General features: G+C 42.6%; 1 protein-coding gene across 1 annotated transcript in view; it reads right to left on the reverse strand.

Moving 5' to 3' along the window:
- Positions 1–3,102: 3,102 nt before the first annotated feature.
- Positions 3,103–22,307, reverse strand: part of LOC115086185 — a 211,837-nt gene continuing 192,632 nt past the window's right edge. Inside the window, exons 6-7 of the mRNA XM_029592678.1 lie at positions 20,044–20,191; positions 3,103–3,343 (exon numbers count right to left, since the gene is read on the reverse strand). Of these exons, the coding sequence (XP_029448538.1) occupies positions 20,048–20,191 (144 nt within the window). The 3' untranslated portion in view covers positions 3,103–3,343; positions 20,044–20,047. The remainder of the gene's footprint in view (positions 3,344–20,043; positions 20,192–22,307) is intronic.

A 22,307-nucleotide genomic window follows, 5' to 3' on the forward strand; every position in this document is an offset into this window, starting at 1 on the left:
ATCTGATCGTTAAGACAATCTGGCACATGATTCACATCTCTAGAGGATATATGCTGCTTTGCTGTTGTGTGTGAATTCTGTAATTATTACAGTCTTTTGTATCAACAGTGCTTTTGTTCAAGATTAGAAACATTCCATCTGTTCTAAACCTGTTAGCAGGTAGCTGCTGTCACACCATGTTCATTTACACAGGTTTTAATTTTTTTTTTCACATCTCACTGTCACTGCCACTGACATAGAGGAAGATTATTGTTTTCCATCACACCCTTCTCCTCTACTGGGGGAATGCATTGCAGGCTGCCTGCCTGGCAGTGGATCTTTATCCAGTGATTTATTAAATGTTAAACCTGTTGATAATCAGTGTAGTACAGTGCTGTAGCTGAACTCTGCCACAGTATCACACATAAAGAGGCTGTTTTAGGTCTCTTTACCTGGGTCTGTGTCTGTTAGATACATCAGTGCATCCATAAAGAGAACAGTAGGTCTGTGTCAGTTACCACCACAGGTACAACCAGTCACTTTGTGGATTAATTTATTTTGTACACTATTTAAATTTCTAGTACACTCACTGTACTGCTGTTTTACCAGTACTCAGTGCTCACACGCTTAGTACAGAATTATACCATTCTTTGCTTTTACTCTGTGTGTGCATCGGCATGCACTGTAGTCAGCAGAGCAAAATACTAAAATAGTTATTGTAGTGTATTGATCAACCTTATACACAGAAGGATCACTGTAGTCACACTAGCATCAGTGTGTCCCACATCAATCCACCAAATTTTCAGAAATAAAGATTAATTGACAACATCTTTTGTCCAACACTGGCGCAGATTAAAAAAAGAAATCCACCATGTCAGGCAAAGGATGTGGGAAGCCTGCAGTTGTTGCAAGGAATTTGCTAGTCAGACAACAGTGAGTCTTCCAACTAAAATAAAGAGGAATTTTTTCAAATCCCAAATGTCCGCAGGAGAGACAGGTATGTCAAGCTGCAAGATGTTGAGATTTGGTAAGCATTTTCCAGTAGTTCCATCAGTGTGTCAGCCAGATCCTGCTGTCTTAGAAGAGAGTGAAAGAGAAGGCACTACTAGTAGCAATAGAGTAGTACCACCACCAGTGCCTTTACACTGCTAGATGTGACCCCTGTGCTGTTGGTATTGTGGTACTTTAGTTTGAGGCTGCTGCAGGATCTTTTTAGACCCCTGTGTTGTTGATGCTGGTTATGGAAGTAAAAGACTACTACTGGATGTGCTCCCTTTGGGTGTATTTTCAGGGAGTTTTGAGATACTTTTAGGAGCCTCACTGGACAGTTGGGCCAGTCTTGCAAACAGGGATTGGGGAAGCCTGTGGGTGGGCCACCTAGAGATAGGGAAGATACACCCCTGAAATGGTGGTGATCTGCTGTGAGGAGGGGACTCTGCTGTTTAGATTCTGTTCCTTTTGGGGGAAAGAACATTTTGAATTAAAAGATCCAAGAGGAAGTTTGGCTATCCCTTCCTTCCTGTTTGAAGCAGCAGAACTTCTTGTTTCCAAGAGGATCCTTACCACCAAGGATCCAGAGAGAGAGAAAGAGTACTTAAGAGACTGTGTAAAATAAAAGAAGATCCAGAAGATCTCCTAACAGTGAGTAAAGGAAATAACATCACTGGGGACATCCATCCAGTGATCACCACCCTGGAGTGAGAGAGGATTTACTCTCTGTGCCATGGGACTCTAACATTTTTTGTTGGTCTGGAAGGGGTATTGCCTAGCTTTAAAAGACCCTGCCCATCTGGGAGCTCCACTTCATCCTAACCCAAGAGAGTGGTTGTTGTCCCTTGTCCCAATACAAGGGAATCCTACACAAATAGAGGAGAGAGACTGTAATAACCAGAGAAGAGAATTATGTGGTGCCGCAGTTTCATTTTTACGTCACTCATCATCACTGTTAACAGTAAAGACTTTTATTCTGGACACTAGCAAAGTGACTCCAGGGTATTCATTTTGCACTCACTGCACCCACTTCTGGAACAACCATCCTCCCCAGGGGAAACCACACATCAGGGAATGTGTAAAGAAGCCACCCCTGTCACATCGGGCCCTGGAAGTTTACCTTATCCCCACCTACAAAGGATCCAGCCTTGAGAGAAAGAGCAAGTGTGAAAGAGCTAGCCGGTGAGAGGTTCCAGCCCCGAAGAACAATAAATAAATGCGTGTACTACACTGGGGTGGGGTTACATAGTATTTATATGAGCACATATCTGGGAAAATGATTTTCCAGCAACTGAAAAACACAAACTTGCATATCATCATAAATGTTCAGAATTCTTTATTTTCATAAGAAAAATTGCACTTTGCAAGGATTGGAATCATAAACATCACCTTTAAACCAGGAATCTTCCAGTAGATGGGGTTTGTTGAAGTGGGCTCAAATGATATACCTGTGTATTTGTACTTCAAATTTTAAATGGATAAGTGAATAGTTTTTACTTATGTTATTTGGACGCATTCACCCTCCTGTAAGATGTCTTGTACTCACATAAGTCAGGAGATTTTCTAACATGCATGCGGCAATGAAATAACCAGTCTACCAGTTCACCCAGACCACCTGCAACTCATGAAGACCCTCCTGGCTTTTCAGCCTGAAGTCTTCCCATTTCACCCAGACCAACCCCACCCAATCATTTTTTTCACTTTTAAAGAAGTTTTCAATCACTTACTCTAGATAATGATCTGGTTTAAATATACGCAAGTAATAGAGTTATGCATGTCACTTTGGCAGGTTGTAAAATAGGAATTTACTTGTGTAAATGTTGGCCTCACACCAGAATGTCTCTAGCCTCGTTTTTACATGCACAAATTCACTCATGTACCCTGATTTACATGTGTATGTTGCAGTTTTAAAAATAGCACAAAATCACGTACATGTGCTATTTTTTACATGTGCAGCTTTTGAAAATTCACCAGTAAGCATTTTGTCATGAATGTGTACATATATCTATAATACTCAGGAGGCCTTTCTGTCTATCTCTTTCATTCCCCTTTCCTAGAAAAGAATGCAATCCAACAAATTGATCTGCAGGTTATTTTTATTTCAATCTAGGCCAGCAGGATCTGAAACATTCTGTAATCTTTCAAAACCCTGCACTGAAGTTCAAAATTGTTTAATTTCAGCATTCTAGCACATAAATGCAGTTGTCTATATTCAACAGAAAAATTTAGGGCACACAAATACAGATTGAATCTTGATCAGAATTATGGTGGGTGCTGGCAGACAATAAACCATGTGCATTCTCATGTAGATAATATACTGTATCATGGATTCTTCCTGAATGTTTGGGTTTCTTTCTGAAACAGCTGCAGCAAACTAAGAGAAAAATAATGGAAACAAAAATCAGTCTGAAAGCAGTCAACAAATCTGTTCTAGCATTGTCTTCTAGGATTACCAAGAGGGATCTTCTCATTTGCTAACTTTACATTCCTGTGACCTGAAATAGGTAGATCTTTCCAACATTATAGCTTGTGTTGTTTCATATCATATTGTACACACAGCAATTAAAGTTGCTGTCACTATATTTTTTGTTCTAATATAGCGTGTTAGCTTTTGTTTAAGATTTTATTCTGCATTTCATTATTGCTATAACCAAGGAAAAGGTAGCCATTTTGGATTCTGATTAAAGAAAAACTGCTACCTTAAGCCTCAACCTACTTAAAGCTAGTTTATTTACGAGTGAATTTTACATCCCCCGCGTGCATAAAATCCAGGAGTTATGCATGCAGCTGGGCCTTGCACGCGCATTTTAGAAGGGGCCCGGTCGCTCGCAACAAAATAAAAAAAACAAAAGGTAGGAGAAAGGGTTTAGGGGGTGGGAGGAAAGAGGAAGGGGAAGAGAGATTAGGTAGGGGTTAGGGAATTTCTCTCCCAGTCCACTCCTTAATTGGAGAGGACTGGGAGGGAACTGGGAGAGGCCCAATCTCATCGCCGCGCGTATGTTTGTAATATTAGGTCCCTCTGCACGTGCCGTCCGCACATGCGCACGCAGATTATAAAATCCGGCACGCATGTGCGTGCCGCCCCCGGATTTTATAACATGCATGCGCCGGCACTTGCATGTTATAAAATCGGCGTGTCCATGTGCACGCCAGGAAGCGCGAGCACATGGACGCATGCGCGCTTCTTTTAAAATCTACCCCTTATTGTATTATTGACCCTGCAGTTCCCCCCGCCTGCTGCTTTGGGCTTCCCACTCAATTGAAACCAGGGCTGGAATCTGGTGAAGTTACTCCTAGTATATAAACCTTGTCTGGGGATGGAGAGTATGCACTATGGCATCCTCAACAACTCTGCAGGTATGGGCCCCAGATCCGGCCAGTGGGTGTCACTATTATACAATGACTAAGACGCCTTCCTGCCAAGGTGCTGTGAATGTTGACAATGTGCGGAAGATCAGAGCCAGGGATTGAATCCTCTGGAGGGCGGTGCACATCACAGCCACTAAGACACCGAGCTGGCCCCATGGCAGGGATAATTTTCAAACTGTTGACTGAGGTAAATATTCCAGGGGTACTTTGAGACCTTGTACATAATTTTCAAAGGGAAAGTGCACCTGTATTTTTCCTTTGAAGATTGTTAATGGAAACAAAGAAGCCAAGGAATTTGCACCTGTTTTTCCTGTAGATAAAATTTCTGTAGAACATAATATATAAGATTTGAAAATACAATCTGCATGCATTATTTTTTTTATCCTGCCTAAAACACGCCTCCAGGAATGCTTCCTCTCAGTTCAGGTAGAAGTACAACACCAGGGAATTCTTTGTGGATTTTTAGCTGGATTAAGTCAAGGAGATTTTTAGTCAGTTTAACTGGGTACATTACTATTTACCCAGGTAAATGGCTTTGAAAATTGCCCTCTGTAACAAATGTCTTACTACATTTACTGAGAGTAATTAATTGCACAACAGAAGTTGATGAGTTTCAGAGTAAGTTAGCTTTGGAACATGAAAGACATTTTATGTTCAAAATAAAGTACTGATGCTTTATAAAACTGGCTTGTATTATTTTTATTTTTTCCATTTAGGAAGAAGGAATAAGTGTACGAGAAATGTGTGTGATTGATTCAAAAGTAAGAGATAACTGATCTAAGCAGCAAAATGTTTTCATGAAAATGTGTTTCACATAAATCATTTTGTAAGAGGCCCATAAATATGCAAAAATGTGAAAGGGTGGGTAATGTATGCAAAATTTTTCATAAAAACATCTTTTGTGAAAAATATTTTCAGAAATGTGCTTTACAGTAGTAAACTTTTGAGGTTAAAATCAAGGATAGTGCAGTTTCTGGAATCCAATGGATTACAAGGTCCAAGGCAGCCTGATTACACATGTAGATTTTGTCAGATGAATCAGATCAATTTCTTTGACTGGGTGACCAGAGATTTAGATCAAGGGAGTTGACTAGGTGTAGTGCACTTTGATTTCAGTAAGGGCTTTGCCACGGTTCTGCATAGCTGACTTATAAATTAACTGAGTGCCCTTGGTATGGGCCCTAAGGTTGACTGACTGGGTTAGAAACTGGTTGAGTGGGAGGTGCAAAAGGGTAGTGGTAAATGGAGCTCACTTCTAGGAGAGGGATATTACTAGTGGTGTACTGCAGTGATCGCTCCTTGGACTTGCTCTTTTCAAAATGTTTGTCTTGGATGTTGTTTGACTATTGGGATAGGTTTGTCTTCTCTTGGATGAAATCTAAATATGTAACATGGCAGACACCCACAAAGATGTGGAAGCTGTGAGGAGGGATCTAGTGAAGCCTGAGGAATGACAACTAAGATTCAATGCTCAACACTTTACCCTCCCCATTGTCACTTTACCCTGCATTACCTCAGGTCAAGTCAGTTTACCCTCCATTGCCTTTACACTTTACATTGTCACTTTACCCATTGGGCCGGATTATAAAAGAGTTACGCACATAAGGTACGCACGTAACTCTTTTAAAACGCCCCTGCGCCCGCCGAGCCTATATTGCATAATCTTCCGGCGCACGCAAAGCCACGGGACACGCGTAAGTCCCGGGGATTTCTTGGGGTGGGCATGCTGGGAGGCGTGATGCGGTCGGCATGTCAATGGGGGCATGTCGGGGGGGGCGTGACGCGGTCGGCGCGTCATCCGGGGGCGGTGCCGCGGGCGTGGTTTCGGCCCGGGGGCCTGGTCCGTGGCCTACGGACCAGCCCCCGGACCTGAACATGGTGGCGGCAGCCAGCCCAGCACGCGCAAAGTTACGCCTGCTTCGAGCAGGCGTAACTTGTGCGACAAAGGTGGGGGGGTTTAGATAGGGTCGGGGGGGGGTGGGTTAGGTAGGAGAAGGGAGGGGAAGGTGGGGGGAGGTGGAAGGAAAGTTCCCTCCGAGGCCACTCTGATTTAGGAGCGGCCTCGGAGGGAACGGGCAGCGCGCGCAGGGCTCGGCTCGCGCAATTTGCACAAATGTGCACCCCCTTGCGTGCGCCGACCCCGGATTTTATAAGATACGCGTGGCTACGCGCGTATTTTATAAAATCCGACGTACTTTTGTTCGCGCCTGTTGTGCGAACAAAAGTACGCGTGCGCACTATGTTTTAAAATGTACTCCTTTTTACTTTACCCTTTACATTTACATTTACACTTTTACATTTTACTTTTACATTTACACTTTACATTTACACTTTACATTGTCTCTTTACATTGTCTCTTTACCCTCCATTGCCTCAGGTACAAAATTAGATTGTAAGCCTTCCGGGGATAGGGAAACATCTACAGTACCTGAATGAAATTCACTTTGAAGTGCTGAAAAAAAGTGTGAAAAGTGGAATATAAATCTAAATAAATAAAAAAATAAACAATGCAAAGTCATGCATTTGAGCCGCAAAAACCCAAGACGGTAACTTTCAAACCGACACACATGCGCAAATGTGGGCGAATTTGCCAGCATGCACACATGGACATGTCGATTTTATGACATGTGCGTGTTTATGCATGCATGTTATAAAATTGGCTACTCACGCACACAATTTTACATCGACGTGTGCACAAATCCAGTCTCGAGCATGTAAAGGGAGGAATTTTAGTAGGCACGCACGGCGACACAATAGACCTATTTCCCATTTCCCTCCCAGTTCACCCCAGTAAAGGAGCAAACTTCCTAAACCCCCTACCTAACTTGCCTCCCTTTTACCCTACTAGTCCCGATCCCTAAAATCCCACTGACAACCCTTTTTTTTTAAATGTAACTACTTATACACTGTCCATAGCAGAAGCAAGTTATGTAGTTGTGGGATCCCTGTGCATGCTAGTGCACGTAACTGACTTCTTAGGTGCAGTCCCAGCCTGCCCATTCCCTGTCACCACCCATGCCCAGACCCCACCCCCATCACACCCCTTTTTCACCAAACCTTTTTTATCCATGTACTGGGAGATATGCAATGGCTGCAGGCCTCTTAAAATTCAAGCGGCCCACACGTGTCCCAGTCACACGCATATCTCTCAGATTTGCCACTTGTAGGGCTTTTAAAATTCGGCCTCAAGGGAGCAATACAGGAAATGAGGCAACCTTTTTCGAAGCATGAAAGTAGAGCAGGATCTGGGGGTGATCACACCTGATAGTTGCCAGACAGGTGGATGCATAGGGAGAGGAATGGTCAGAAGAAAAAAAGAATATTGCTCCTGTATGAGTGCCTGGTGAGATCTCACTTGGAATGCAGTGTACAGGTTGTGGCTCTTTACAGGGGTCAAGAAAGCTTTATACAAATTGATCTTGAGGAGCCCTGTGTCTGAAGCTCTCCACAGGGGTCAATAAAGGTCTATACAAAAGACCACCAGATACAAACAGCTAAGAGCCCAATGTGACATTAACATCATAGCTTCTGTACTGCAAAGAGGCACTGAAGTCTTCTCCAGATACAGTTTCAGCAAAAAGACTTGAAAAGTTTTCCAACATACGAGAAAGCTAACAGAACTCTATGTAAGGAGTGAGAGATGCAATTTTATAACTCCTTATTTAAACTGTAGCCATGTATCCTAGTTAGGTATATCTTTGGTAGCATGATGTCAGAAAAAGAGCATACAGCCAGGTATCTTATCTGTCCATCCACACCAACTGCTCAGCTCTACAATCCCTTTCATTCCCTTAGAGATCCTCTGTGCTTATCCCATGCTTTCCTGATTTCAGATACTCTCCTTGCCTCCACCACCTCCACTGGCGAGCTGTTCCATGCATCTACCATCTTCTCTGTAAAAAAAAAGTATTTCCTTAGATTACTCCTAAGTCTACTTCTTTTCACACATCTCGCATGACCCCTCATTTCAGAGACTCCTCTCAATTGGAAGAGGCCCACCTCCTGTGCATTAATACCTTGGAGATATTTAAATATCTCCATCATATCTCCCTTATTCCGCCTTTTTCTCTAGGGTATACATGTTTAGGTCTTTAAATCTGTTCCATATGCTTTAGAATGAAGATTATTGACTATTTAAGTAGCTACCCTCTGGATAGACGCTACCCGGTTTGAAGTTGCAATCTCCAGAACACAGAAATATTTAAGAGTATTGCCTTCCATTGTACATTTGTAATTATGCTGATTTGGTTTTCCTATGTTCTAAGAATCTTTTCTTGTCTGCAGGCAAGAATATTTCCCCAGCCATCTATACTATTTCAATATGGTGATAACGATCCAGCAAATGAGTTAGCACTTTAAGTGTAATGGTGATGAATGTGGACTTTGTTGTACCTAAGGGCTGGATTTTCAAAAGGTAGTTAAAAAAAGAAAAAGGGAGGAGGAAAGGGTGGGGAGGTAGGGGAAGCGAAGGGAAGGTGGGGTGGGGGGGGGGGGGGTAGGGATGTACCCTCCGAGGCCACTCCGATTTTGATTTTGGAGTGGCCTGGGAGGGAATGAGGGAAGGCAGCGTGGCTCAGTGTGGGCTCGGTGCATGCAAGGTGCACAATTGTGCACCCCCTTGTGCACACCGACCCCTGATTTTATAACATGCATGCGCTTGCTCCTACCATGTGACAGAGGCTGGCCAATGGCATCGATAGCACCTGTCACACGGTAAGGGCAAAAGGCCATTGGTGCCATTTTGATTATTGGCAGCCGATGGCTCGAGAGTGGGAGATTGCACCCGGGACCCCCGCTGCATGCCATATTAAGGCAAGAATTGATCAGTAATTCTGTTATTGGAAAGTCGGTATAGAAAAGTTCTAAATAAATAAAATAAAATAAAAAATAAGATGTATTAGTTGATTATACACAGCCTGGCTCTGGCCAAAGTTTCGCGTTTTAAAATTACCTTGTTAAAAAGTGAAAAAGCACTGAATACTTAAAATATTAAAAATTGAGGGCTCAAATAAATACAGTATATTGAAAAAAGCACAGAGTTAAAATCTAAAAGAAAGCTGCATAAAAAACTAAAATAAAAACAAGTATGTTAAAAAACTATATAAAAATCTATAGGGATGTAAAATGTTTAATATTTTAAGTATTCATTGCTTTTTCACTTTTTAACAAGGTCGTTTTAAAATTATTTTATTTTTTAATTTTCCTCAGTAGTAGAACACTATAGGGATGTGAATCGTGTGATTGATCGTCTTAACGATCAATTTTGGCTGGGGGGGGAGGGAAATCTGATCGTCATGGTTTTTTTTGTTAAAAAATCATCAAATCGTAAATCGGTGGAAAAACTGGCACACCAAAACAACCCTAAAACCCACCCCGACCCTTTAAAACAAATCCCCCACCCTCCCGAACCCCCCCCCAAAATGTTTTAAATTACCTGGGGTCGAGTGGGGGGGGGGGCCGGCGCGATCTCCCGCTCTCGGGCCACGGCTGCGTTAATAGAAATGGCGCCGGTGGCCCTTTGCCCTTACCATATGACAGGGCAAAGGTAGCATCGGCACCATTTTGGTTCCTGTCACCCGACGTCACGAGTGCAGGAGATCGCTCCCGGACCCCCGCTGGACCACCAGCAACTTTTGGCCAGCTTGGGGGGGCCTCCTGATCCCCACAAGACTTGCCAAAAGTCCAGCGGGGGTCCGGGAGTGACCTCCTGCACTTGGGCCGTATTGCCAATATTCAAAATGGCGCCAGCACTACTTTTGCCCTCACTATGTCATACGGGTCGTATGACATAGATCGCTGAATCAAAGAAGTAATCAAAGGAGCTTACATAGAGGCAGGGAAGCCTTTACCCCTCCAGGTTAAAGCTCATTCTACCAGGGCCCAGGCAGTATCCTGGGTGGAAGCTAAGCTACTGTCTCCTGCTTACATCTATCAAGCAGCAATGTGGTCCTCCTTACACACATTCTCCAGGTTCTACCACTTGGACGTTCAGGCCCAAGAGGATGCTGCCTTTGTGAGGGCAGTGCTAACTGAACCATGAGCAACCTCCTGCTCCATTCGGGAGTAGCTTTTTAACATCCCATTGGTCCTGAGTCCATCTGGCTATATGCTAGGAAATGGAGAAATTACTTAACTGATAATTTTTTTTTCCTTAGTGTAGACAGATGGACTCAGCATCTCGCCCTCAGCTGCCCATGAATGGTGCCACAAATCGCCCATGAGGCGAATCTTAATCCCATGAGGATGCAGGTAAGCCATTGCTCTATCCCCAGATCAGGGAATCTATTCTGTTGCAGAGATCTAGCGCTTCATGGTTGAGTACAGTTACAGTCTCCAGTTTTTTTTAAATCAAGTTTTAATCAAGTTCTGATCAAGTTTTAATCAAGTATTAAGTTATATCCAAGCTCAAATTAAATGTTTGAATAGTATGTCCACATTGGCTTTGGAAGAGAATACTGAATGGTTGAGGTCACTGCAGGAGTATATCTAGGATGATGTCAGCTTTAAAACCTGACTCCATCTCCATCTGCTAAAAGGGGAGCACATAACCCATTGGTTCTGAGTCCATCTGTCTACACTAAGGTAAACGAAATTATCAAGTAAGTAATTTCTCCAATTCTTATATCTTCCATGTGACTCATTTGCAATTTACAAAGCATCTTTCTTGAAGTCCAGCTCTATTGCAAGTGTGTCATTGTTTCACACTCTGTATATATTTTGACAATTTGTATGTTGATATCTATACATGTTATAAATGCATAACACAACAGAGTTTACAAGTGGTGTAAATGATGAATGATTGACTAGGGTAATTGATAAATATATGTGTGTTATTATGCCAATTTTATTTTTTGAATTATTTTGTAATAGTTTTTGCCATTATGTAATAAAGCTTGCAATATTAAGCAGCTTTCAAATTATATATATATATATATATATATATATATATATATATATATATATATATGATGTGCATTCATTTGAAATGAAACCAAAAAATAGAAGGCATGAGCCATTTTTTTTTTGTTTCAAATGAACCAAATTTTCTTTCCTCAAAATGAAAAATTATTAATTTTTCACTTTCTGGAAATAATGTGCCCTATTAACAAATAGGATGCACTATTACCAGAATGTGTGTGTGTATGTGTGTAGGTGATAGAGTGAATTTTCAAAGGGGTTTTGTGCATAAAAGTAGCATATATGTTCATATATAGCATGAAGCCACATATGTGCTGTTTTATAAATCTTGAGCAGGGATGGACCCAAAAAACAAATCAGAAGCCAATCCAGTTAGCTGTATAGCAGTAAGGAAAGTGAAGATCAGTGTATGGAAAAAGCCCTTTATTGAAATTGGCCCGACTCTGGCTGAGTTTTGCTCTTTGGTCGAGAGCTGCCTCAGGGGCAGTATATGTTAGCAGGGCTTATTGCATGCCTGCAGGGCTGATGCCACAAAGATTATGTATCTACTTTGTATATAGTCTTTTGTTCCTTTGGTTGTGTACAAATCTGTATGTTAAACCATGTAGTCATGCTGTGCAGCACAAGATGAAATAATCGCGTTGCTCAATTTGTGTTTCCAAAATAGGAAGAGAGCATAAAAAACTGTGGTGTGTATCACAAAAAATTCAGTGGCAGAATGGCAAGGGGAGAGGATTTTCTACACAGCCAATGCAGCTTAGTAGTAGTAGCAGCAAGAAAAAAAGCAGTCTTGCCTGCCCCTAAACTGAAAAGAGATTGTTTAGCTGCTGCCGCAGTGGAAGCCAGCTCAAGCCAGAAGAAATTGAAATTTGGAAGGCATATGCCACCACCATTTATTCCTCTTCCTCTTGTTTTGGAGCAAAGGAAAAAGGCAGGAGAGCCATCCAGGGTTGGCATTAGCAGGGCAGGGGCATAGACAAAAACAGCAGAAAAGCAACACCCAAAACCAGAAGCTTGTTCCTCAATGCTTACTGCTTCTGAGGCAATGGAGGCAGTATTTTCAACAACTGACTCTGAGAAAGAATCTTGTCTAGGATTCCATAAAATAGAAATTGAAGAGTTAGTAACTGAAAGAAAATTTTAGAAGTATAGTCCATGTTGTTTTAGCTTCCAGTGAGGTGATGGGGGAGATAGATAATAATGATGGTGTTGAGAGCAATCCCCCGGGAAGAGCAAGCAGTTCAGGTAGAGACCATGAGCTACTCCCCTAGACTTTTTCCTCAGGATCCACCAACAATCTCAACTCCAGTGCTAGCATTAGTCCTCAAGGAGCAGAGAAGAGATCTGTCAAGACCTACCAAGTCTAGAGGCAATTTAAAGTGAGGGAAGACCCACATTTTGCTTAGAGTATTCACTTCAGTAAGGACATCAGTTGAGAGAAGCAAGTGCAGAATCTGACAAATGCTGGTATACAGCAAGCATCACCTGCAGAAGCAGCATCTACTAGCATTAGCATCAGGGGAGGGTGGCAGTAATAATCTAAGGACCCCTTCTACCATTTCAAGTAAAAGGCTCTAGAGGAAAGGGGTTGAGAAAGGGAAGACTTTCCTCAGCATCCCAGCAGCCTTCTGCTATGCTTCTGCAGTGACAATCCACCATAGAGGAAAAGGGATAGTGTTCCATATAACTATCATGAAGCAAGAAGCAAGCAACACTGAAAATAATAATGAGCTCCATTAGGTGAAATGAGTGCCCTGGATGACCAGCCACAGAAGATAGTGGAGAACATGGGATTTAAAAGTCTACTGCATATGCTAACCTCCAATTACAGCGTACCCTCGAGGATTACATCTAGTAGTCATTTATCTACACTGTGTACAACTATTGCCATAGTCACATATAGGAGCATCTGGGTAAGGCATATGGGAGTGGCACACATTTTACCAGAAATATCTGGATCAGCATGAAAGCTATGCAGTCTTATCTCTACATGAGAGCACACTGGTGGGACCTGACTGAGGCAGAGGCAGGCAGCAGCTCTAGCAGGTACTGAGAATCAGGGTACAGTTGGGTTGTGCTGAAAACCCAGGTGATAGATAGCTGTTATACCTCATGCAATATTTTATTAGACATAAGAAAGATGCAGGAGGGTTGGCAGCTAGACAGAAGATGCAGAAGTCTTCAGGCAGGTTTCAGCATGACAAACGGTGGGAAAAATATGCTGAAGACAATGGAAAATGGGGGATATAAAGGGATTTTCTACTTTGCAAACTTGCTGCACCTGGGGCTGAGGCCCAAGTTCCATGGATGTTATATTTGCCAACTAGCAGGACTTCCCCATGAGCTGGCACAACCTTCCCGAACCCTACAACAGCAGTCCTCACTCGCGCAGCATGGATGCCGCCATCCTCACACCAGCCCTCCTCTCTTTAGGCGCACACGTGAGCCAGCCATCCAGACTTAAAGGGCCCGCAGTAGAAAACTGGCTGTGGCACCCTTGGATGACATCATAGGCTTCAGCCCTTAAAAGGGCATTTCGGATATCAAGACCTTGCCTCAGCAACAGGTTTCCTGCATTCCCTGCAGTACATGTTGCCAGCATTTCTGTTCCTTGTTCCATCTTCCAGCCTTGCTTTGTCTTCTAGCCTTGCCTTGTCTTCCTGTCCAGCCTTGTCTTGTCACCCAATCCAGCATCATCCAACCTGTATTCTTTGTTCCCATCCTCAGTGTCTCCTGTGTATCTATGTCTCCTACAGCTTGCTGCTCCAGATATGGCCTCTTGCCTAGACCTGACCACATTTGCTTGCCTCTTGGACCTGATCTTTAGCCTGGACCCGACTACTCCTGCTCACTACCTGCCCTGACCTTGGCTTTCCTCTGACTTCTGTAAGCCTAATGTGTACCTTGTCTCTGATGTGTCTCTGGACTCTAGCCACCACTGCTGCACTAAGTACTTACTTAAGTCCTGCCAGCCACCAGAATCCAGGGGCCCAACCTGCGGGGGAGATGACTGGTAAAGGTGAGGCTCCAGACTTTCCCACTACAGAGCACGTTTGCCAGCTGCTAGTGTGGGCCTTGGGGGGCTCTACTTCTAGGCTGCATCACTGTGCCACAGCACTAAGGACTAACACACCCTGAATCTGTTACAGATTGCTAAGGCCATGAACTCAGTGAACTTGACCCCAGATTCCACCATTGCCGGCTTAGCGCACCAGGTCCAATAGCAGCATGATCAATTGAATACCATGTTTTGCTATCTTCCAGGCATTGCGTGTTCTGATGCCTTTTCCAGAACCAGTCATCTGACCTGCCATGCCCGTGCTCCATTTGCATCCATCTCCGAGTTATGATGGGGACCCCAATAACTGAAAAGGCTTCAGATGAAATTTGAGCTGCAGGCACCCTTGTTTCCAACTGACTGAGTCAAAGTAACCTACATTCTTTTCCTGTTAGGACACACCACCTTGGCTTGGGCATCCCCTCTTTGGGAATGGAATGACTCACTCCTGGAGAATCTGACCTGCTTTTTGCAAGAGTTCCAGCAAGTATTTGATGAGCCCGGTCTCACCATGGCTAAGTCTTCTAAGCTCCTGCAGATCAGACAAGGTTCCTGCTTGGTGGGAGAGTATGCAGTGCACTTTCACACCTTGGCTTCTGAACTGCAGTGGCAGCTTGATTGAAATTTTCCAATAAGGACTTTTGGAATGCATTAAGGACGAGCTGGCTGCCTGAGACCTACCTCCTAACCTGGTTTGGCTGATCAATCTAGCTATACATATAGACCTGAGTTTCCAGGAAGGGGCCAAAGAAAGAATTTTGACCCAACACCCCGCCTACCTTGCTCCATCTTTTCAGAAGCTAGCGACTAACTGTTTCCCTTCTGAGTCTGGTTTACCATCAGCAGAACCTATGCAAGTGGATTGTTTCCGAATCTCAGCTGATGAGTGGCAGAGGTATCAGACTCTCAGCCTATGATTCTACTGTACTAAACCAGGCCATCTTGCAAGGGAATATCCTAACAAACCGGGAAACCGAAGGAACTAGGCCAGGTGGGAGAATCCACCCTAGGTCATCCTTGCACCTCTCCAGAATTACTGGTTCCACTATGCCTGCCTCACAAAGATGTTTTTCTCAATGCTCTTGCCCTCCAGGACATAGCGCTGGAGGGAGCTTTATCCATGAGGCTCTAATCCAACACTATAGCCTCGCATTCCAGCCTTTTCTTGTCCAGCCTTGCCTTGTCTTCCAGTCCAGCCTTGTCTTGTCACTCACTCCAGCCTCATCCAACCTGTCTTCCTTGTTTCTCAGTGTCTCCTGTGTGTCCACTTTTGATATCTTCCATTTACAGAGATCCTCTGGCAGGATAGATTACTAAGATTACAGTATCACTGACCTTATAGACTGGGAGTCATATATAAAGAGCAAATCAGTCTCTATGTGTTACCCAAGGCAATCATTACTTAGGGAATAGCTACTGCTATTAATTGCATCAATAGCATGGGATCTTCTTGGTGTTTGGGTAATTGCCAGATTCTTGTGGTCTGGTTTTGGCCTCTGTTGGAAACAGGATGCTGGGCTTGATGGATCCTTGGTCTGACCCAGCATGGCAATTTCTTATTTTCTTATGTTCAATCATTCTGGGCCTGCCATGCTTCATGATTCACCACCCTACATTGACTGGGCAGTGATGAAAATTGCTAGATTGAATCCTAAGTGTCATGAACAATGTATTACTAGAGTTTCTCCTGTGCTACTGGGCACCTGGACTGCTATCTCTGAACTTGCGGGCCTACCACTACAGTATACTTAATTCACTGATATTTTCAGTAAGAAGCAGGTGGAGATCCTACCACCTCATCATTTCTATAATTGTGCCATAGATTTCCTTCCAGGTAAGGTTCCACCTCAAGGCCGCATTTATCCTGAAAAGAGACAATGTCTAAATACATTAAAGAGAAGCTGGACCAAGGCTTTATTTGTCCATTATCATCACCAGCAGAAGCTGGATTTTTTTCTGTAGGGAAGAAGGATTGGTCATTACATCCCTGCATTGACTATTATGGTCTCAACTCAATTAAAAAAAAATTGATACCCACTTCTGAACTCTGAGCTCATTGACCGCCTCTGGGATGCAAAGTATTTATGAAGTTGGACCTCTGAAGAATTTGATCCGAATCTGTGAAGGATTTAAGTGGAAGACCATCTTTAACACCCACAATGGACATTATGAGTATCTAGTTATGTAATGCCCCCACAGTCTTCCAATTTATGGTAAATGAGATATTTCAGGACTTCCTCGACTCACAAGTAGTGGTCAACATAGATGACATCCTGATCTTTCACAATCATTGTCTGAGCACTGATACCATGTGAAACAATTCCTGCAAAGGCTACATGAGTGTCATCTCTATGTTAAGATAGAGAAGTGTATTTTTGAGCAAGAAAAACTCCTGTTTTTGTGTTCATCATGTCACATCAAGGCCTTCAGATGGATCTGAGAAATTAAAAGCCATCTTAGAATGGCCATCTCAGAATGGTAGGCCTCAAGGCAATTCAATATTTTCTGTGTTTCACAAACTAATGCAGACAATTTATACCTGGATATTACACCTTGGTGGTCCCATTCACAGCCCTTACTAGAAAGGGTGCCGAAAGCAGGAATTGGACCTCAGATGCCATTTGGGCTTTTATACAGCTAAACAAGGAGTTCACCTTTGATATCTACTTACATTACCCAGATCCGTCTCAACCTTTCATTCTGGAGATAGCTTTGGGTAGATGCTACCTTCCTACAATATAACATTAAGGGTACTCTCATGACTTGCTTCAATTTTTCTAAAAAATTCTCTCCAGCAGAGAAGAATTATACAATTGGTGATCGTGAGCTGCTAGCAAACAAACTAGCCTTGGAAGAATGGTGACATCTGCTGGAGTGGCCCAAGCACCAGATAACCATTTAAACAGATCACAAGAACCTTGAGTATTTGGCACAGGCTCAAAGACCGAGCCCCAGGAAAGTCCACTGGTCATTATTCTTCAATCGATTTGACGGTGAGTTGCTGTACTGACTAGCTAACAAAAACCGATGAGTGGATGTGTCTCCCAGTCATTCAATATGGAATGGACCCTGGAACCCCCATGGCATATATTCACCCAGCCAAAATTGTGGTTTCCACCAACTTCACAGTTCCTGTGTCAGAAGGTTCTCAAGTGGGCACATGACTCCCAACTATCGGGTCATCCTGTTATTACCTGGGCATTGGAACTAATCGTGCAACACCATTGGTGACCACAGATAAAGACTGATGTTCAACATTACATGGGGTCCTGCCCTACATGCGCCATGTATAAAAGTGTCAGAGCATAACTGTGGGGGTTATTACAGCTAGTGCCGTCTCCCTCAGAACCCTGAAACCATGTGGCCACAGCAGTGTATTTGTGAACTGTGTTCACTTAGTGATGACTAATTCCTTCCACACCAAAAAATCTGTTAGTTAAACAGAACTAAGAACTTTGACTGGATGCCTGGTAAGACTCTTCATCACTTCAGTTTGTCAGTTTGCTAAGTTAAACTCACTGCTGTCTTATTTCAGACACTCAAAGATAAAAAAAAAATCGCTAGAACTGCTACAATTTCCATGCTTCTTCATTGATCCTCCCCTGCTACTGCCTTTGACTTTCTGACACACTAGTAAGCAGATGCAATATAGTGCACTCAGGTTAGTGCACCAGGTAACACTCTATTGGACGAGAGTTTTGGACGCCCTAAAATAGCCTCTGATACAATATAGGGATTAGCGCATCCAAAACACGCATATAATCAAGCGCATAGCTAATAGCACTCATCATATGCAAATTCCATGTAGATGAGGCTATTAGCTATTTCCTTGAGATGCCAAAAATTGCTATGGGGTCAATGCACCCATTTTAATGCAGCAAATTTAATGTCTGCCTGGGAGCTGGCATTAAAGCATGCCGCGCGCAAGGGCTCACCCAAAAAAAACAAAAAATCCTGCTTTCTGAGATGCCTTACAGTACTAAGTAGGAAGAACCACAGAAAGCAGAATCATGCCACGCTCAAGGGCTAAACACAAAAAATCCTGATTTCTGTGGTTCCTCATAGGGGGAGCCAAAGAAAGCAGCATCCCCAAGGTCTAGCCCACTTGGAACCCCTGCCGGCAGTAAGTGAAGGAGTGAAAAAATTGTCAGGCACTTAATATTTATTCACACCTTCACTTACTGCCAATTGGTCCACTCACTGTTAAATGTCAGTGAAAGGACCAATCAGGACAGCCCTACTGGGCGTGGGGAGGTAGCTCTGGCCAGGCTGATGTGCCCAATGCAAAGCACTAGGAAAGCACAAATTACCCATTGCATGACCCTTGCAGTGCAGCAGTTCATTTGCTATTGCATCAAGTGCCCAGGAGAGGTAGATGTGCGTGCATTCAAAATACATGCACCTAGTTTGGATGCATGTTTTCTATGCGATGATATTGCATCAGCCTGTAGGTCAGATTACTGCAACATAGAAGATCAAAAATAATCCTTTAGCAATGCCAAATCCAAGTTTTTATAGCTTTTTTAAAAACTCCGAGAAAGCTTTTTAAAACAGGACCTTCCAAACAACTGCTAGAGACAAAAAACAGAACTTCTTGAAGATGCTCAGACTTTACATTAGAAATATATCAGCATCAATTGAGTCAGATAGCCCTCTGGTCTCCTTGCCAACTTGTCTTGCCTTGACTCTGACAAGGCTATGATGTCACACAGGCAAGACTTGGGGCCGATGCAGTACAGTGCGCTCAGCCGAGCGCACTGTATAAACCGCACTCCGACGTGGGTTAAAATAGGTGCTAATCCACCCCCTAATGCATTAGGGGGATTAGCGCTTATTTAACAGACGTCGGAAGTGGAGTGAATGTAATAGCGCTCATCACATGCAAGTGCATGTGAATGAGGCTATTACTCATTCAGTCTGCATGCAAAAAAATAAATGTGCGTCTCAGACGCACATTTATCGCTCAGCTATTAACGCCTGCCTGGTCAGGTGTTAATAGCTGAGCGATAAATGTACATCTAAATGCTGGGTGCCATGCGTGTGTTAAGAAAGCGGGTGCTGAAAAGTCAGCGCCTGCTTTCCGCAAATAAGTTTACAGCAGCTCCCTTGTTTCCTATAGTTACCATTTGTTTTGTTTGCTCAGCAGTGCACAGCCATAGGCTTGAATGTGCCACAGACTTGAATGAGAAACATAAACAAATGAGATGACAATTGTTGTTCAAATTTGTAGAATTCCTCCATTTATTTTGGAGTTCCACGCATGAAAGAAAAATAGACTCATCTATTGTGTTTTACCAGTTCATTTCAATGGAATTCACATCTCTGTCAGGGATTAGGAATCTGTTAAGGCAAAGTTTGGGAGGAGATTCTGTATGGTTGTGTGGGTTTAGGCCAATCTAAAAGGGAATGAGCACTGTACATATAGTAAATGGATTGTCCTGGTGCCTTAGGACAGGACGTGAAAGTTGTAAGTATGACATAAACATTTAAGCATAGATTAAAGACACTCTTTGCTACTCTGAGTAGTAATTTCAAGGGAATTGACTATAGGTCAAGATGAGCCACAAGCAGCATCCTTTGACAATCACTCTAGACTGACTTTGAATTAATGTATCAGGATTCCTGAATCAGGAGAGAAAACCAATTTATTCCACTGGCAATCTAGTTCCCTTTGTTCCTTCCTTTAAAGTCATTTTATTAGCAACAAAGAAAACTATAATATAATTTACCTTATCATCTTGCCGCATTTTTCTTCCTTTCCCTGAACTCTGAGACAGATGAAAGTTGCTGCATTTTGTCCATTTCATTTACATGGTCTTCAACCGCTGTGCTAATATCATTATGTAGGGGATTTATTCCATTAATGTCACCAAATACCTGAAAGAAGAGCATATCAAGTGAGAGACACTATATTCACCAAATCTGTGGTTATGCACAGTTTAAATATGTATTCTAGCTTTCTTCACTTATTTTATAAATATTACACAGCATCTAACTGCCTTTATGAAACTGCATTCTGTCAAATTAGTTTTAAATTACAGCTAGTGGTTGAATATTTACATACTAATAGTGCAAAGTTTATTGAAAGTCATAGCAGAGACAGATAACATGAGAAACTCTTTAAAAAAATAGAACACTGATATTTAAACGCATTTGAAATAACAGTAGTGACATATGATACTCTGAAGGTTAATGATATTGATTAGGGTGCCCTGTAACAGAAAAGGATAAGCTGTTACTCTCAATCACACCTTTTTACTTATCCTGTAATCCAGTCCTGAGTTTCCAGTCATTCTGTCTAGAGTTTTCTTATATCTGATTGCACTCCACGACAGAATTTCCAGCTGACAACCTGTACCCATCTAAGGCCAGGTGCTACCAGTTTGCCTGATAAGGGAAAAGCATAAGATGCTTAGCCTGAGTACGTGAAAGGAGAGGAAGTAGGGGGTTGTTAAATTACAGCCAGCCTTGTGAGAGCTTTTAGAGGAAAGAGAGCTGTTGTGCTATATAGATAACCCTGAAAAATCTCCCCCAGGTGAAAATCAGGATTGTCTGTTGGTGGAAAAATGGACAAGGGGATTGCAAGATGGCTACTTATTGCTGCAAAGGCCCTCAGTCCAAACAGATGCCAAGTTTTGCTTGACTCCGCTACAAATAGAGAAAGAAGATTAGAGATCTGTAACTCTTCTCTCGGTCTTTCAAGGGCCTAAAGGCACATTACATAAAAAATACCATACTGGGACAAACCAATGGTCCACTGAGCCCAGCGTCCTGTCTCCAACAGTGGCCAATCCAGGTCACAAGTATCTGGTAGAATCCCAAAGAATAGATAACAATCCTTCTTGCACATAACAGGATAAGCAGTGGCTTCCCCAAGTCTACATGCTTAATAGTGGTTTATGGATTTTTCTTCTAGGAAGTTGTCCAAACCCTTTAAAAAAAACCAGTTACACTAACTGCTTTCACCACATTTTCTGGCAGCATATTCCACAGTTTATTTGTGTGCTGAGTGAAAAAAAATACTTTCTTCAATTCTTCAATGAAACTATCTATTAGCTTCATGGAGTATCCCCTAGTGCTAGTGCTATTGGAAAGGGTATACAACCATTCCCTATTTACTCATTCCACACTACTCATGATTTTGTAGTCTTCTACCATATCTCCTCTCAGCCAGGCTGAAAAGCCCTAACCTGTTTAGCCTTTCCTCACAGGGGGAGCTGCTCCATCCTCTTTATCATTTTTCTTGTCCTTCTCTGTACCTTTTCTAGTTCTGCTACATATATGTATAACATTCCTGGACTGAACTAGACCTTTCTAAGCATCTTTTTTTCTGAGATGGGGGTAGCCAGAATTATGTACGATACTCAAGAAGCAGTTGGACCATGGCTCGATACAGAGAGATCATGCCATCCTTTTTTTTTATTTTCCTCTCCTTCCCTTACAATACCTAACATTCTATTTGCTTTCTTGACCACTGCTGCACACAGAGCTAGGGATTTCAAAGTATTACCCACTGCATGCCAAGATCCTCTTCCTGGTAAAATATCTTTTCCTGTGTGCACTTTTGTTCTATTTAGTGACTAGGGAGAAAACAGAAAAGGGAAACTGATATCATTACTTTCAACCCTGTCCTTAGCTCAATGGCAGAAGCCAGGTAACTTTTACAGCTAGAGTTTGTTCCAGTCTGCCTCTATTTACATTCGGCTATAATTGAATGCACTGATCCCAGACTGTCCATACCCAGAAATCCTTTACTCGCTGCCTAAAGTCCACTAACCATTGGTAACTATAATTTAAGGCTTCATTTAAGGAACCATAAAAAATATCTTCTTACACTATCCTTGCCACCATGGATGCCAGTGCCCCATAGATAGGATATCTGTTTTGAGATTTTAACCAATAAACATCCCAGTGATTCAATGAAATGTGTGTGTATTGAATAAACACCAGGAAAACTCTGTAAGTCTTCAGGGTTACTGCGTAGTACTTGAAC

Source organism: Rhinatrema bivittatum, chromosome 2 (genome assembly GCF_901001135.1).
Source record: "Rhinatrema bivittatum chromosome 2, aRhiBiv1.1, whole genome shotgun sequence".
Lineage (NCBI taxonomy): Eukaryota > Metazoa > Chordata > Amphibia > Gymnophiona > Rhinatrematidae > Rhinatrema > Rhinatrema bivittatum.